General features: G+C 40.0%; 1 protein-coding gene across 1 annotated transcript in view; it reads left to right on the top strand.

Annotated features, from left to right (window-relative positions):
• Window positions 1-13,715, top strand: part of LOC308668899 (cytochrome P450 2J2-like) — a gene marked incomplete at both ends in the record, with an annotated part of 30,751 nt that extends 17,036 nt beyond the window's left edge. Inside the window, 6 exons of the mRNA XM_081329166.1 lie at window positions 2,123-2,283; window positions 3,206-3,382; window positions 4,151-4,292; window positions 6,400-6,587; window positions 8,930-9,071; window positions 13,525-13,715. Of these exons, the coding sequence (XP_081185292.1) occupies window positions 2,123-2,283; window positions 3,206-3,382; window positions 4,151-4,292; window positions 6,400-6,587; window positions 8,930-9,071; window positions 13,525-13,715 (1,001 nt within the window). The remainder of the gene's footprint in view (window positions 1-2,122; window positions 2,284-3,205; window positions 3,383-4,150; window positions 4,293-6,399; window positions 6,588-8,929; window positions 9,072-13,524) is intronic.
• Window positions 13,716-14,318: the final 603 nt, after the last annotated feature.

The raw sequence follows: 14,318 nt of genomic DNA, 5'->3' as shown, positions 1-14,318 counted from the left end.
TCAGGGGCAGCCCCATGTAGAGAGCGTTGCAGTAGTCTAAATGGGAGGTCACGAGCGCATGAGGGACTGTGTGTAGGGCATCTTGGTCCAGGTAGGGTTGCAACTGGCGCACCAGGCGAACCTGGACAAAAGCCCCCCTGGTCACGGCTCCTATATGGTCTTCAAAATTGAGCCGGGAGTCAAGGAGGACGCCCAAGTTGCGAGCCCTATCAACGGGGGGTAACACCTCACCCCCCATCGTTAAAGGTGGAATGGTCTGGTTAACCCAAGATGCTAATATGTACAGCCACTCAGTCTTGGCAGGATTGAGATGAAGCCTGTTTCTCCCCATCCAGACCTGGACCGCCTCCAGGCAACGGGACATCACGGCGAGGGCATCGCTGGGTTGGTTCGTGGTGGAAAGAAAAAGTTGGGTATCATCAGCGTACTGATGATACCCCACGTATCATCAGCGTACTGATGATACCCCACCCCGAAACCACGAATGATCTCACCCAGCAGCTTCATGTAGATGTTGAACAGGAGGGGCGAGAGAACCGACCCCTGAGGAACTTCACAAACGAGAGGCCTCGGGGTGGACCTCTGCCCTCTCGTCAACACCGACTGCAAGCGGCCCAGGAGATAGGAGGAGAACCACCGTAAAACGGTGCCTCCCACTCCCAACCCCCTGAGACGCCGCAGTAGGATACCATGGTCAATGGTATCAAAAGCCGCTGAGAGATCTAATAGGACTAGGACAGAGGAACAACCCCTGTCCCGAGCCCGCCAGAGATCATTCACTAGCGTGACCAATGCCGTCTCCGTGCTGTGCCCGGGCCTGAAACCTGATTGGTATGGGTCCAGATAATCAGTTTCCTCCAGGAACAGAGGAAGCTGATGCGCCACCACACTCTCAACAACCTTCACCAAAAAGCGAAGGTTGGAGACTGGACAATAATTATTTAAAACAGCCGGATCCAGGACAGGCTTTTTGAGGAGGGGTCTCACCACCGCCTCCTTCAAGGCGGCGGGGAAGACACCCTCCTTCAAAGAAGCAGTTATTACTGCCTGGAACCAGCCTCGTGTCTCCTCCCAGGCTGTGTAAACCAGCCAGGAGGGGCACGGATCCAACAAACAGGTGGTGGAGCTCAGCCTCCCCATGATAATTTAATATAAATTAAATTTATATGTACAGTATATACAAATATAGAAAGCGTGTTAGAAGAGATGATTCCAACATTTTAAACCTTACAGTTTTGTGATGTAATGGTTATTTAAATGTAGTCCAGAACACACTTTCTTATTCCAAATGTACCCTTATGTCCAGAAAAATTATGATTGTACATCTAGCACAAAAGGGACGCGGTGGCTCAGTGGGTTAGGACGCTGAACTTGTCGATCGGAAGGTCGGCAGTTTGGCGGGTCGAATCCCGAGTGCCGCGTAGCAGAGTGAGCGCCTGTTACTCATCCCAGCTTCTGCCCACCTAGCAGTTCGAAAGCACGTAAAAATGCAAGTAGACAAATAGGGACCACTACGGTGGGAAGGTAACAGCGTTCCGTGTGCCTTTGGCATCTAGTCATGCCGGCCACATGACCACGGAGACGTCCTCGGACAAGCGCTGGCTCTTTGGCTTTGAAACGGAGATGAGCACCGGCCCCTAGAGTCGGAAACGACTAGCACGCATGTGCGGGGGAACCTTTACCTTTACCTTACATCTAGCACTGTGTTCTATAGATGCTTAAAATATTCTCTCATGATCAAATGCATTCAGTTCAGAAACAGTGTGCCCCACCCCAAAATTAATCTCATTCTGTTTTTAAGATATATCACTCCTTCTTCAAGCACATAAAAGATAAACCAAAACAAGAGGTAATCTTGAATATTCTTGATAAAAGCTTATTGACAGCCAAGGAATTTTTGATGGAGATATTATTCAAAGTTTTTTTCCCAAATTTGCAAGTTTTGCTGCAATGTATTAAAGCTGCATTCTCAACACTTAGGTTATATAATATTTATTATCTACTATACAGTTAGGCTATATAATAGCAAGTAATAACTACAAGTTCTTTTGTTTATTTCAAGCAAGCTCAATGGTATTTACAGGATTAATGTGAAAATTAATAGTGACCCTCTCATTTTCAGGGCAGGCATTTGATCCAGCAATGCCCATCACAAATTCAATCTGCAACGTTATCTGTGCTGCAGCTTTTGGATATAGGTTTTCCACTGATGACAAGGAGTTCCTGGAGATGATAGAGGCAATCAGAATTATCTTAAAATTTCCAGGCAGCGTATGTCATGCTGTGAGTATTAATACTTTTACTGCTGTTCTGACTTTTCCCCTCCCAGCCTAATTAGTCAATTCATAATTTACCATATTAACAGAAATTCACATTTTAAAATCACATTTTCTTATTCATTTTTTAATTTCAGTGCAATATAAATGTTGTACACTGTCAAATTAGTTAATCTTTAAGCTAAAAGTTTGGAGTAAAGGAGATAATGAGAAAGAATGTATCAACATGAGGATTGTTGACAGAAGAAACTATTGTCCACGTGGCAACGTTTTTTTCTCCAGGGAGATGCCATCCAAATGTATAAACCGAAATGTTGAGTTGTGTAATTTCAACATACATGAGTATGTACACATATATTGTACATAACTGATGTGTGTGAGAGTCTGTTGTTAGGAAACAAGACAATAGATCTCAGGAGAACGTCCACTGATGGAGGCTAAATTCCATGTACTTAAAGGTAAAGGTAAAGGTTCCCCCGCACATGCGTGCTAATTGTTTCCAACTGTAGAGGCCGGTGCTCATCTCTGTTTCAAAGCCGAAGAGCCAGCGCTTGTCCAAGGACATCTCCATGGTCATGTGGCTGGCATGACTAGATGCCAAAGGCGCATGGAATGCTGTTACCTTCCCACTGTAGTGGTCCCTATTTTTCTACTTGCATTTTTACATGCTTTCGAACTGCTAGGCTGGCAGAAGCTGGGAAGAGTAACAGGCGCTCACTCTGTTACATGGCACTCGGGATTCGACCCACCAAACTGCCGACCTTCTGATCAACAAGCTCAGCGTCCTAACCCACTGAGCCACCACGTCCCTTCCATGTACTTAGGTTCAGAGAAATATGGTTGAAGAGGTAGTCCATAGGAGCTGGCTCATTATCTATATGAAACAGCTCCCTGAGTTGCAACTAGATTTGCTTTGTTTTTTTCTGCAGCTTTACGAAGTTTTCCCATATATCATGAAATATCTGCCAGGTCCGCACCAGACTGTCAAGTCTGCATGTAGGAGAATTATTTCTTTTTCAAGGAAGCAGGTTAAACATCATAAGGAGAATCAGAATCTGCACGAGCCACAGGATTTTATTGATTTCTATTTGTTTCAAATAGAAAAAGTAAGTCTTTGCATCATATGGGAATATTGATTTATGGGAAATCTTTGCATTAGTCAGGTGCAAGAAACCAGAATGATGCTGATAATTGATCACAGCTTTATGTTTACTGCTGTTCACCTACTCACAAGAATCTCGTCAGACAAACTGCACTATCTACAGCACAACCAGATAAGCACTTTGGGGTTTGGAGGGGAGGGTCAGTTCTCCATCACTTCCTCCCCCCTTCAGAGATTCCAGGCTAGCCAGTATCTTAATTCCTCTCCCCACTTCAGCTGCACATTCCACCAATCACCCTTCCTATGTATTACTGAGGGTGCCATTTGTAGATCCACCTACAGTTCACGTTCCCATTCACATCCTCTTCACAACTTGTTGTTACCTTCTGGGAGGAAGCTTTGTGGTATCCGAAGCAAGACTCTCACTAAAAAATGACAATAAAGGTTACATCTTATCTTATCCACTGCCTTATTTACAATTAAGCCTTTCACCAAGTTCCTTCTCCAAGGTCCTGGAATAATGTAAGCAGTCATGTGATAGGAGCACTTGTCTGTTCTGGCTTGCTAACTAACAAGCCAGAAATAACAAGAAGCAACCGAAAGCAGAAGAGCTAATATTATGCATATTTGATATCCAAAAGGAAACAAGAGTATTCATGGACACTGGGAGATTCAATCTTAATCATTTTAGAGAAATAAAATTTGAAAAATATGAGCAATAAAAGATACATGTTTATAAATACCATTTCACCATGCTTACTGTTAAACACAGAGCCAGGACCATCCCAATTCTACCTATAATGAAGACAATTTGACTCATTGCATTTTTGACCTCTTTGTTGCTGGGACAGATACAACTTCATCTTCTCTGAAATGGGCATTGCTGGTAATGGCAAATCATCTGGATGTTCAAGGTGAGATAAATTACTGCATTGCTGACAGTAAAATGGGGTTTATAGAATACTTCAATATTGTCATACTGTTGCTTTCTAATACAGCTAGTCCTTGACTTACAACCACAAATGGGACCAAAATCTTAGTCATCATGCAAAGCAGTATTAAGCAAGATGCCCATATGACTATTTTGTTCAATGACCACAATCCTGGGACTCCCAGTTGTAGTTGTTAAGTGGTCTCCTGGTTCACTAAGGCAATGACATGAAAGTGCCATCTGCCAAACAATTTCAGCTCTATTGACCTGGTCCTTCAGCTGCACCGGACAAATATCCACCAGCCAATCAGGTGGCAGACAGAAGCAATGGTGCTGGATAGGGGGGGGGTTGCGGCTGCTCCACATGTTTTTCTTAAAGGGGAAGTGTGTTAAACCAATGCAATGTTCACAGAGCATTACCAGCGTGTGTGTGAATAGAATACGGAGACTCTTTCCTCCTCCTCTTCACCTGTTGTGCAGCACAGAATGTGTTATTTCCAATCTTCTCTGTTTGGGATGGGGGGCTGCAAGGGGGAGTCACACTTACACACAGAAACATGCACACAAATCTGCCTCCTGTTTGCTTCCTCCCTTAAACAGGCCACTACTCTTTTCTCCTCCATAGCAATGCCAGAAGCCTCACTCAGGCACCATTCAGTTAGAAAATAGTAAAAATTGTAAGAATATTATTGGAAGAAGAGAAAATCAAGCAAAGCTACCATGTGGACTATAAAATTATAGAAACTAAATGTTATTGTTTTTTTAAATATAAACCCAGACAACACACTGTTTACCAAATATTACGGTGATTATGTTAAAAAAATCAATAAAACGTATCTTTTTTTAAAAAAAAAAAGTCAGTATGTTCTTAGAAAAATCAGAATCCCAGAATATTTCATTATCCTTATGCACAACCTATAGTATTATAGGTCAGGAAAACAAAGCATGGACAGAAGATAATGCTGTTCAGGCTGGCAAAAAGATGAGACAAGTTTATATAACCTTTATGTATGTATTCAACCTATGTGCAGAATATATACTGCTCAAAAAAATTAAAAAAAAACACAAGATAAGACATCCTACTATTAAATACAGTAGATTGTGTTGTTTAAGTGTTCCCTTTAATTTTTGAGCAGTATATATTAAGGGAAGCCAGGTTGGAAGATGAAGGACGTGGTTATAAAATTGGAGGAAGAAATATCAATAACCTGAACTATGCTGATCACACAACAGTATTGCTGCTTTTGAACTTTGGTGTTGGAGAAGACTCTTGAATATACCATGGACAGCCAAGAAAGGAAACAAATGGATAATTGGATAAATTAAACCAGCATTCTTAACTTGAGGCACAAATGACCAGACATTATGCATACATCTAGCTCTTTGGAGACAGTCTGATGCTGAGAAAAGTGGAAGGAAAGAGAAGGGGAAGACTAGCAGTAAAGTGGATGGACTCAAGTTACAGTGGTGATGGGTGTTTATTCATCACGAATAAAATCTGTTTATATGGTCATTAACAATCACCATCAGCTTGATGGCACATAATCAATCAATTTATTTTGGGTTAGTTGATTTCACCTGTTGTGTTTTGCCTACAATTCCTTGTATTTAATTTCTTGAGATGGAAAGCCATATAAATTGTTTACATAAATACATATATAAATAAATAGTAAACATTCTGCTAACATGCACAAAATTAATTTACTTGCTCCAGGGTTGTTGTGTTTTTTTTGCCTTTATCTATAACTAGCAATTGTTCATTTCATTTTTCCTGTCAAATCCTGCTATCTTAATTTTGTTATAATTATTTTCATATTGATATATCTTATACAAGCTTACACTTTTGACATTCTTGCAACATTTGTGAATTCCTTTCATCAAAGGAAAGAACACTAAAAAAATAGCATTTATTTTAATTTGTTTCACTGCCATTTTCATGCAAATTATTTACAATTCATGTTTTTCAAACACCAATGATATGATTTATTTTTTTTCAGATAGAAAATTTTTCCCCAATATTTGTCTCATTTGTTTTGCAAGACAAATTGCAAGGCATTCCATAAACCTACCTTTCTTACTCCTTTCCTCAGATAAAGTCCACGAAGAAATAAAAGAAGCTTTGGGTTCATCTCACTCAATCTGTTATCAAGATCGGAAGAAAGTGCCCTACACCAATGCTGTGATTCATGAGATCATGCGAAACAAATTTATCTTATTATTTGGCTTACCAAGACAATGTGTGAAAGATGTCTATCTGAGTAATTTCCTCATTCCCAAGGTAAAGTATTTAACTTACTGAATTTCTGGAGTGCTGCATCTTCATGTAAGAAATTTTTTCTCATTTCATGAGAAGGACCATAGGCTACCTAGCAAATTTAAAAAATGGTTTTGAGATATTTTTCAACCATCTATTAGTATGATTAATCTGAGTTACATAGTTTACAATAGCCGATCAAATGCATTTACTTGTATAATAAAGAAGGCTCTCGGGGTCAAATCAGCCCATCTCTCTGAGATATTTTGGTTCTGAGGTAACTCATATCTGAGGGTGAACAGTGGCTTGAAAATTAGCCTTCTTTGCTGCTGCCCCCTTTTAATAGTAGTAATAATAGTAATAAAGTTGGAAGGGACCTTGGAGGTCTTCTAGTCCAACCCCCTACCTAGAGCATTGGAGAAATTTCCTGTTAGAACTCTATACCACTTCAGACAAATGGTTGCCCAGTCTCTTCTTAAAAACTTCCAGTGCTGGAACATTCACAGCTTCTGGAGGCAGGTTGTTCCACTGGTTAATTGTTCTAACACTCAGGAAATTTCTCCAAAGTTCTAGGTTGCTTCTCTCTTTGGTTAGTTTCTCCATCCGTTGCTTCTTGTCCTGCCGTCAGGTGATTTGGAGAATAGTTTGACTCCCTCTTCTTTGGGGCAGCCCCTGAGATATTGGAACACGGCTATCATGTCCCCCCTCATCCTTCTCTTCATTAAACTAGACATACCCAATTCCAGCAACCATTCCTTATATGTTTTAACCTTTTAACCTTTTTGTTATAAACCAGTTTTTCCCTTCCCCGTCAACCCTCTGGGGAATCGTGGGAAGACCAAAGCGACATCCTCAACCTGTCCTGGAGCTGACTAAATAAAGAAGGAAAGCATGAACGTTTAAATGTGCTTGGGATAAATCCATGCCTATCATCTGACAAAAATAAAAAATAAGATAAAAATAAGAAAAATAAGAAATAATAATTAAAATTAAAAATAACAAAAATAAAATAAAATAATTATTAAGAACAATAATTAAAATAATAAATAAACAAGCAAACAAAAAACCACAAAGGTCTTTTCCTGCCGTCAGTTTTCTATATTTCTATGAAGCTAAAGAGAAATTTTGAAGAGTCACTAGCTCAAACTGACACACGGACTAGAAAGCTACCAGTCAATTCTAGGATTTAAATAAAAATCAACTTTTTTAAAGGTAGTCCAAGAAAATATATCTCCACACACAGCGGCCACTGCTAAGCTTGTAAGCCGCCCTGAGTCTTCGGAGAAGGGCAGGATATAAATGGAATTTTAAAAAAATACCTCCCCCCCAAAAAAATCCCAAAGTAATTCTAACTAATTTTTGACCTTGCCTGAGTTAACATGCTTCTCCAGAACTCTTGCCAACTCCCTCATAGAGATACCCATAAATTTTCCCGCCATAATCTGAATCACTGTCCTTTTTTTCTATTGGCCCTCAACAATCATGTGATTTCTTCTGGGCTCATCGGGGTGATTTTTGACTGAAAGAACCAGCTGTTCCCCACTCCAAATTGATACATTCCCCCTCCCAAATACTTAAGGGATTTTGAACAATAAACAAACCTCTATTTTTATATATTTCCCTGGAAACTTTATTACCCAAGTCTCAAAACTTTATTACCAAGTCAAAAGAATTGGGTATGTGTAGTTAAACGAAGAGAAGGGTGAGGGGTGACATGATAGCAGTGTTCCAATATCTCAGGGGCTACCACAAAGAAGAGGGAGTCAAGCTATTCTCCAAAGCACCTGAAGGCAGGACAAGAAGCAACGGATGGAAACTCATCAAGGAGAGAAGCAACCTAGAACTAAGGAGAAATTTCCTGACAGTTAGAACAACTAACCAGTGGAACAACCTGCCTCCAGAAGCTGTGAATGCTCCAACACTGGAAGTTTTTAAGAAGATACTGGACAGCCATTTGTTTGAAATGGTATAGGGATTCCTGTCTAAGCAGGGGTTTGGACTAGATGACCTCCAAGGTCCCTTCCAACTTATTATTATTATTATTATTATTATTATTATTATTATTATTATTATTATTATTATTATTATTATTATTATTATTAAAGTTCTTACTGCAGAATAAATTGGTCTGATTCTGATTCATTATATCATCAGAAAATGTGCTATATTATTTATTTATTTTATTTTATTGAATTTGTATACCGCCCTATTCCCGTAGGACTCAGGGTGGTTTACAGGGCAGTTAAAACCATGAAATACAAAAATTAAAATTGTCTTATCATCTCATTTGGAGGAATGTTACTGCATTCAGAATGAAAAATGAAAAAAAAATCACTGGTCATTTTCTTTCTTTCTTTTTTTTATAGGGAGCCATTCTCACCCCTGACCTGCGTTCTGTTCTCTTTGATCCTGAACATTGGGAGACACCCGACGAGTTCAACCCCAATCATTTTTTGGACAAGGAAGAAAATTTTGTGCCCAAAGATGCATTTCTTCCTTTTGGAGCAGGTAATATTTAGAGTTGGGACTAGGTTTAAAAAGGAAAGAAAAAAAATATTCCATGTAACCTGGGGATTTGAAAAAATGATACAATTAAGGTTGTTTTTCCCAGAGCAGTTAACTGGGTCAATGGCAATGAAGATTAGAGTAGCATAAAAATTCTAAAAGGGCTTCACTGTCCCTATACCTGATATTAACCTCAGGCATTCAATAATGAATAATGAATACAACTTTTGTTGTAGGGACTCCAGACTGAAATTTATTTATTAGTTTATTTATTTATTAATGGGACTTATATCCCGCCCTATCTCCCGAAGGACTCAGGGCGGCTAACAACAATAACATATAATAAATACAGAAATTAAGATAAAATTAAAATTAAAGGCCTCTGTCCAATAAATTAAAATTAAAAATTAAAATAAATTAAAATTAGAGTTAAAAAATATAAACATAAAATTATAAACATAATTTTCAGGCTCCAACTGGTACAGAATGCGGCCGCGAGAGTTGTCTTGGGAGTTTCCCGGTACTCCCATGTTACACCTTTGCTCCGCGAGCTGCATTGGTTACCAGTTGTCTTCCGGGTGAGGTTCAAGGTCTTAGTTATGATCTTTAAGTCCCTACATGGCATGGGTCCGGGGTACCTCGGGGACCACCTGCTGCCGGCTTCAACTCCCCTCCGCCCTGTGCATTCCCACAGAGAGGGCCTCCTCAGGGTGCCTCCGGTCAGGGAATGTCGACTGGCGGCCCCCAGGGGGAGAGCCTTCTCTGTGGGTGCCCCGGCTTTGTGGAACCAACTGCCGGTGGAGCTCCGGACGGCATCGGACCTCCGAACTTTCCGTCGTGGTCTGAAGACCAATTTGTTTGAATTGGCCGGTCTGGCCTGATGGGGGAGCTGTGTTTTAAATTGTCATTTTAGATTGCATTATTGTTTTTTAATTGGGCACTGATTTAATCTTTGTTTTAACTTTTGTATAGTATTGTATTTTTATTTATATGCCCTGTGAACCGCCCTGAGTCCCCAGGGAGAAGGGCGGTATATAAATTAAATAAAACATAAACATAAAACATAAAATCCCTGTCAGTCCAGGTCAGCCAGATGGAAAAGGAGTGTTTTGAGGCTGCGGCGAAAGGACTGGAGATCTTGGGCTATCCGAAGCTCAGGGGGGAGCTGGTTCCACAGGGCTGGTGCTCCCACAGAGAAGGCTCTTCCTCTGGGGGTTGCCAGCTGACATTGTCTAGCCGACGGTACCCTGAGGAGGCCTTCTCTGTGTGAGCGTACTGGGCGATGGGAATTCATTCCCGGCAGCAGATGGTCCTGCAAGTATCCCGGGCCTAAGCCATGTAGGGCTTTAAAGGTAAGTACCAGCACCTTAAATCTCACCCAGAGGGCAACCGGTAACCAATGCAGCTCACGCAGGAGGGGTGTAATATGGGAGTATCGGGGTGCTCCCATCACTACCCGTGCAGCCGCACTCTGCACCAGCTGAAGCCTCCAGGTGGAAATGTTAACTAAAACTTAGTTAACCAAAATATTTGAATTAGAAATCATAAATGATTTCTAGAAGGAGTACAGAGAAGAGCAACAAAGATGATTAGGGGACTGGAGGCTAAAACATATAAGGAACGGTTGCTGGAATTGAGTATGTCTACTTTAATGAAGGGACGTGGTGGCTCAGTGGGTTAGGACGCTGAGCTTGTCGATCAGATGGTCGGCAGTTTGGCGGGTTGAATCCCGAGTGCCGCATAGCAGAGTGAGCGCCTGTTCCTCGTCACAGCTTCTGCCAACCTAGCAGTTCGAAAGCATGTAAAAATGCAAGTAGAAAAATAGGGACCACTACAGTGGGAAGGTAACAGTGTTCCATGTGCCTTTGGTGTCTAGTCATGCCGGCCACATGACCACGGAGATGTCCTCAGACAAGCACTGGCTCTTCGGCTTTGAAATAGAGATGAGCACTGGTCCCTAGAGTTGGAAATGACTAGCATGTATGTGCGGGGGAACCTTTACCTTTACTAGTTTAATGAAGAGAAGAACGGGGGGGCATGATAGCAATCTTCCAATATCTCAGGGGTTGCCCCAAAGAAGAGGGAGTCAACCTATTCTCCAAAGCATCTGAAGGCAGGACAAGAAGCAACAGATGGAGAAAATAACCAAGGAGAGAAGCAACCTAGAACTAAGGAGAAACTTCCTGACAGTTAGAACAATTAACCAGTGGGACAACCTGCCTCCAGAAGCAGTGAATGCTCTAACACTGGAAGTTTTTAAGAAGAGACTGGACAGCCATTTGTCTAAAATGGTATAGGGTTTCCTGCCTGCGCAGGGGGTTGGGCTATATGACCTCCAAGGTCCCATCCAACTTTATTTTTATTATTATTATAAAATACATTCCAAAATGTGTCAGACCTCAGTAATGCTCTGTCCCCAGCTCAAAAAGGTTGGGTCTTTTGAATTCAAAAGTAGTGACCACACCAATCTGAGTAGATAAGGCATTATTTCAAGGCAATATAAGAAAATAACATAATATAGCCTGAGACAGAAATCAAAGAGAACTGAAGAATATTAAGAAATGCAGCAGAACTTGTGATCAATTAATATTCAAGAATACAATAATATAAAGAACAATCTTATACCCCTTCTGATAGTCAGAGAACTTCAAAGAAATGGTGGCAGACAGACCCCCTTTAAAATCAGCAGATATGCTGCTGGCTGCCAGTTAAGTCTGCATTAAAGTTTCCCAATATGATTTTTTTTAAATTAGGTTATATAATCTCTGAATGAGTAGCATGGTAGCCTAGTGGTGAATACTGTGAGCTTTCACTTAGAAGATTTAGAGTTTCAATCCTAGGTAGAGGAAGATGTTTCTCTCCTGGGGAACAAAGAAAAAAATATCTGCTGCAAACTCCACATAGGGCATCTGGCCTGCAAATGCTCAACTCCGTGCAGTTGCCCTGACTCTACCCCATATAAGGACTGCAGAATTGTGAAAAAAGGAGTTATATAATCTCTGAACCACCATTACTCACACCCGTGTTTTTTTATTGAAAAGTTTTATAAAAGTTACAATATTATCCCATCCCCAAACCCCCCCAAACCCCCTCCCCCACTTCCCAAAGCTGGTTACAGGGTTACAAATATATAGTAATCATAATTTAACTAACATTAATCAACTATATAAATAACCAAATACATAATACACTTTAACCCACCTATAACATAATTACAAACTCTCTAAAAATATAAAAAATATAATATATATATATATATATATATATATATATATATATATATATATATATATATATATATATATATATATATATATATATATATATAAAATTAAATTATAACAATCTAAAATTTACTCATAAGGTAAATGGAACTTTTTACTCCCATATTTTTTCTGAATATAATCTATCCATCTTCTCCAAACCGAAATGTATCTTTCTTGTGAATAATCCTTCAAGTAAGCAGAAATCTCTGCCATTTCTGCTAAATTTGACACTCCTCTATAGTAGGCAGACAGTCCTTCTTCCAATATTGCCCTACCAATAACCTCGCAGCTGTTATCAAATTCAACATCAAATTAATTTCTTTAGTATCACAATCTGTAATAACACCCAATAAAAATAATTGTGGAGTAAACTTTATCTTTCTCATAAAAATCTTTTGAATGTTCCACCAAATTTTAATCCAAAAAGCTTTTATATTTCTACAGGTCCACCAAATATGAAAATAAGTAGCATCCAAACTACCACATCTCCAACATTTGGGCTGTAAATTAGAATACATACAAGACAGCTTTTTAGGATCCAAATGCCATCTATAAAACATTTTATAAAAATTTTCTCTTAAATTTTGGGCACTCACACCTGTTTTTGATGTTCTCTTGTCCCTGGAATTGAGGCAAAAAAAGTTCATCTTATCTTGTGCTTAGAATGCTTTGTTTAGTTCTGCCAAAAATAAGACCATGAACACTAAAGAATATTTGCTTCTATCAGGTGCAGGTGGGACTGTTTTAGAGCCATTTTAAGGTTTTTAGACTGATGAGAAAATCATCTTACACCACCCAGATGTCCTGCCAATGACAGGACAGAACAAAGTACAACCTCAGAAAAACCCTTTGGTGATTAAATAAATACTTGCTTAATTTTCTATTATGCACACGACCATTACATAGAAATATAAAGTTCTATTTACTATGCACCTAAAAGTAAAAAGGTATACACCACAATCCAATTCTTCCTCACCAATCTTCCAGTAAACCAAGTTCTACCGCTTCTGTATGCTGAATTATTTCTTATCTACGCTTGAGGCGTTTTTTCCCTTTTTAAAGAACAGAAGGAACAAATTGTTACTGATCTCCGCCGTTCGTGTATTTTCTGTGCAGGAGCTCATGTTTGTTGGGGAACTCCTAGCAAAGATTGGGTTACTACTGATTTCCTACTTTTATTTTCTCTACAGGAGCTCGGGTCTGTCTGGGGGAACTCCTTGCAAAGATTGAGATTTTCATTGTGTTCACCAGCCTGCTGAGAGAATTCAGGTTCCAGCCACCAGAAGGACAGGAAAAACTCAGTCAAAAAACCATCATAGGCTTGGGTGTGAATTGCCTGCCTTACAAGATTTGTGCTCTTCCGCGTAACAAACAATCATAATAGGGGCAAACAACGAAAGGGCTCCTTCATATCTGCACATCTTCCTGTCTCCTTCTATTTCAATTCATCTGCACATAGTTCTGTTTCAAGGTTGGCTTTCCAGGTGCTAACACCACCTCCCAGCACACCTTGAGTGTAGTCATTTTTCTACCCACTCTTGGCAATATAAACATAGGTTTTACACATTGGCTACCAGTAGTGGCAACTGCTGCCTACCTGACCAATGAGAAGGGACAAATGAGGCAATTAAGCCATGCCAATACTCTCTTAGATCAAGGGTTCAAGGAATATTAGTCACTTCTTTGGGAAAACAAATAGGAATTATAGTCCCAAACTAGTTCAGCTGCTGCCACAATTACCCATAAGGCAATCTCAGCTGGCTAATATGTTATGAGGTTAAGTAAGTTGAGGGAATGGGAATCGTTTCCAAGTCGTTGCCATCAGTTTCAAGAGGGTCTACCCTACCCTGTTCTGAATTGGTTTCAGGTGTGAGATTATAAATATACACCTTGTATAGTCAGGTATACCCTATATGACATTCCCTTTGGAGTTGGGCCATATTTCAAGATGTGCACAAAAAGAGAGAGAGCAGTAAGCCAAGGA

Source organism: Vipera berus (assembly GCF_964194415.1).
Source record: "Vipera berus genome assembly, chromosome: 5".
In the NCBI taxonomy this organism is placed as follows: Eukaryota; Metazoa; Chordata; class Lepidosauria; order Squamata; family Viperidae; genus Vipera; species Vipera berus.
Note: the sequence above shows the minus strand (reverse complement) of the source record. Positions and strands in the feature narration are given on the sequence as shown.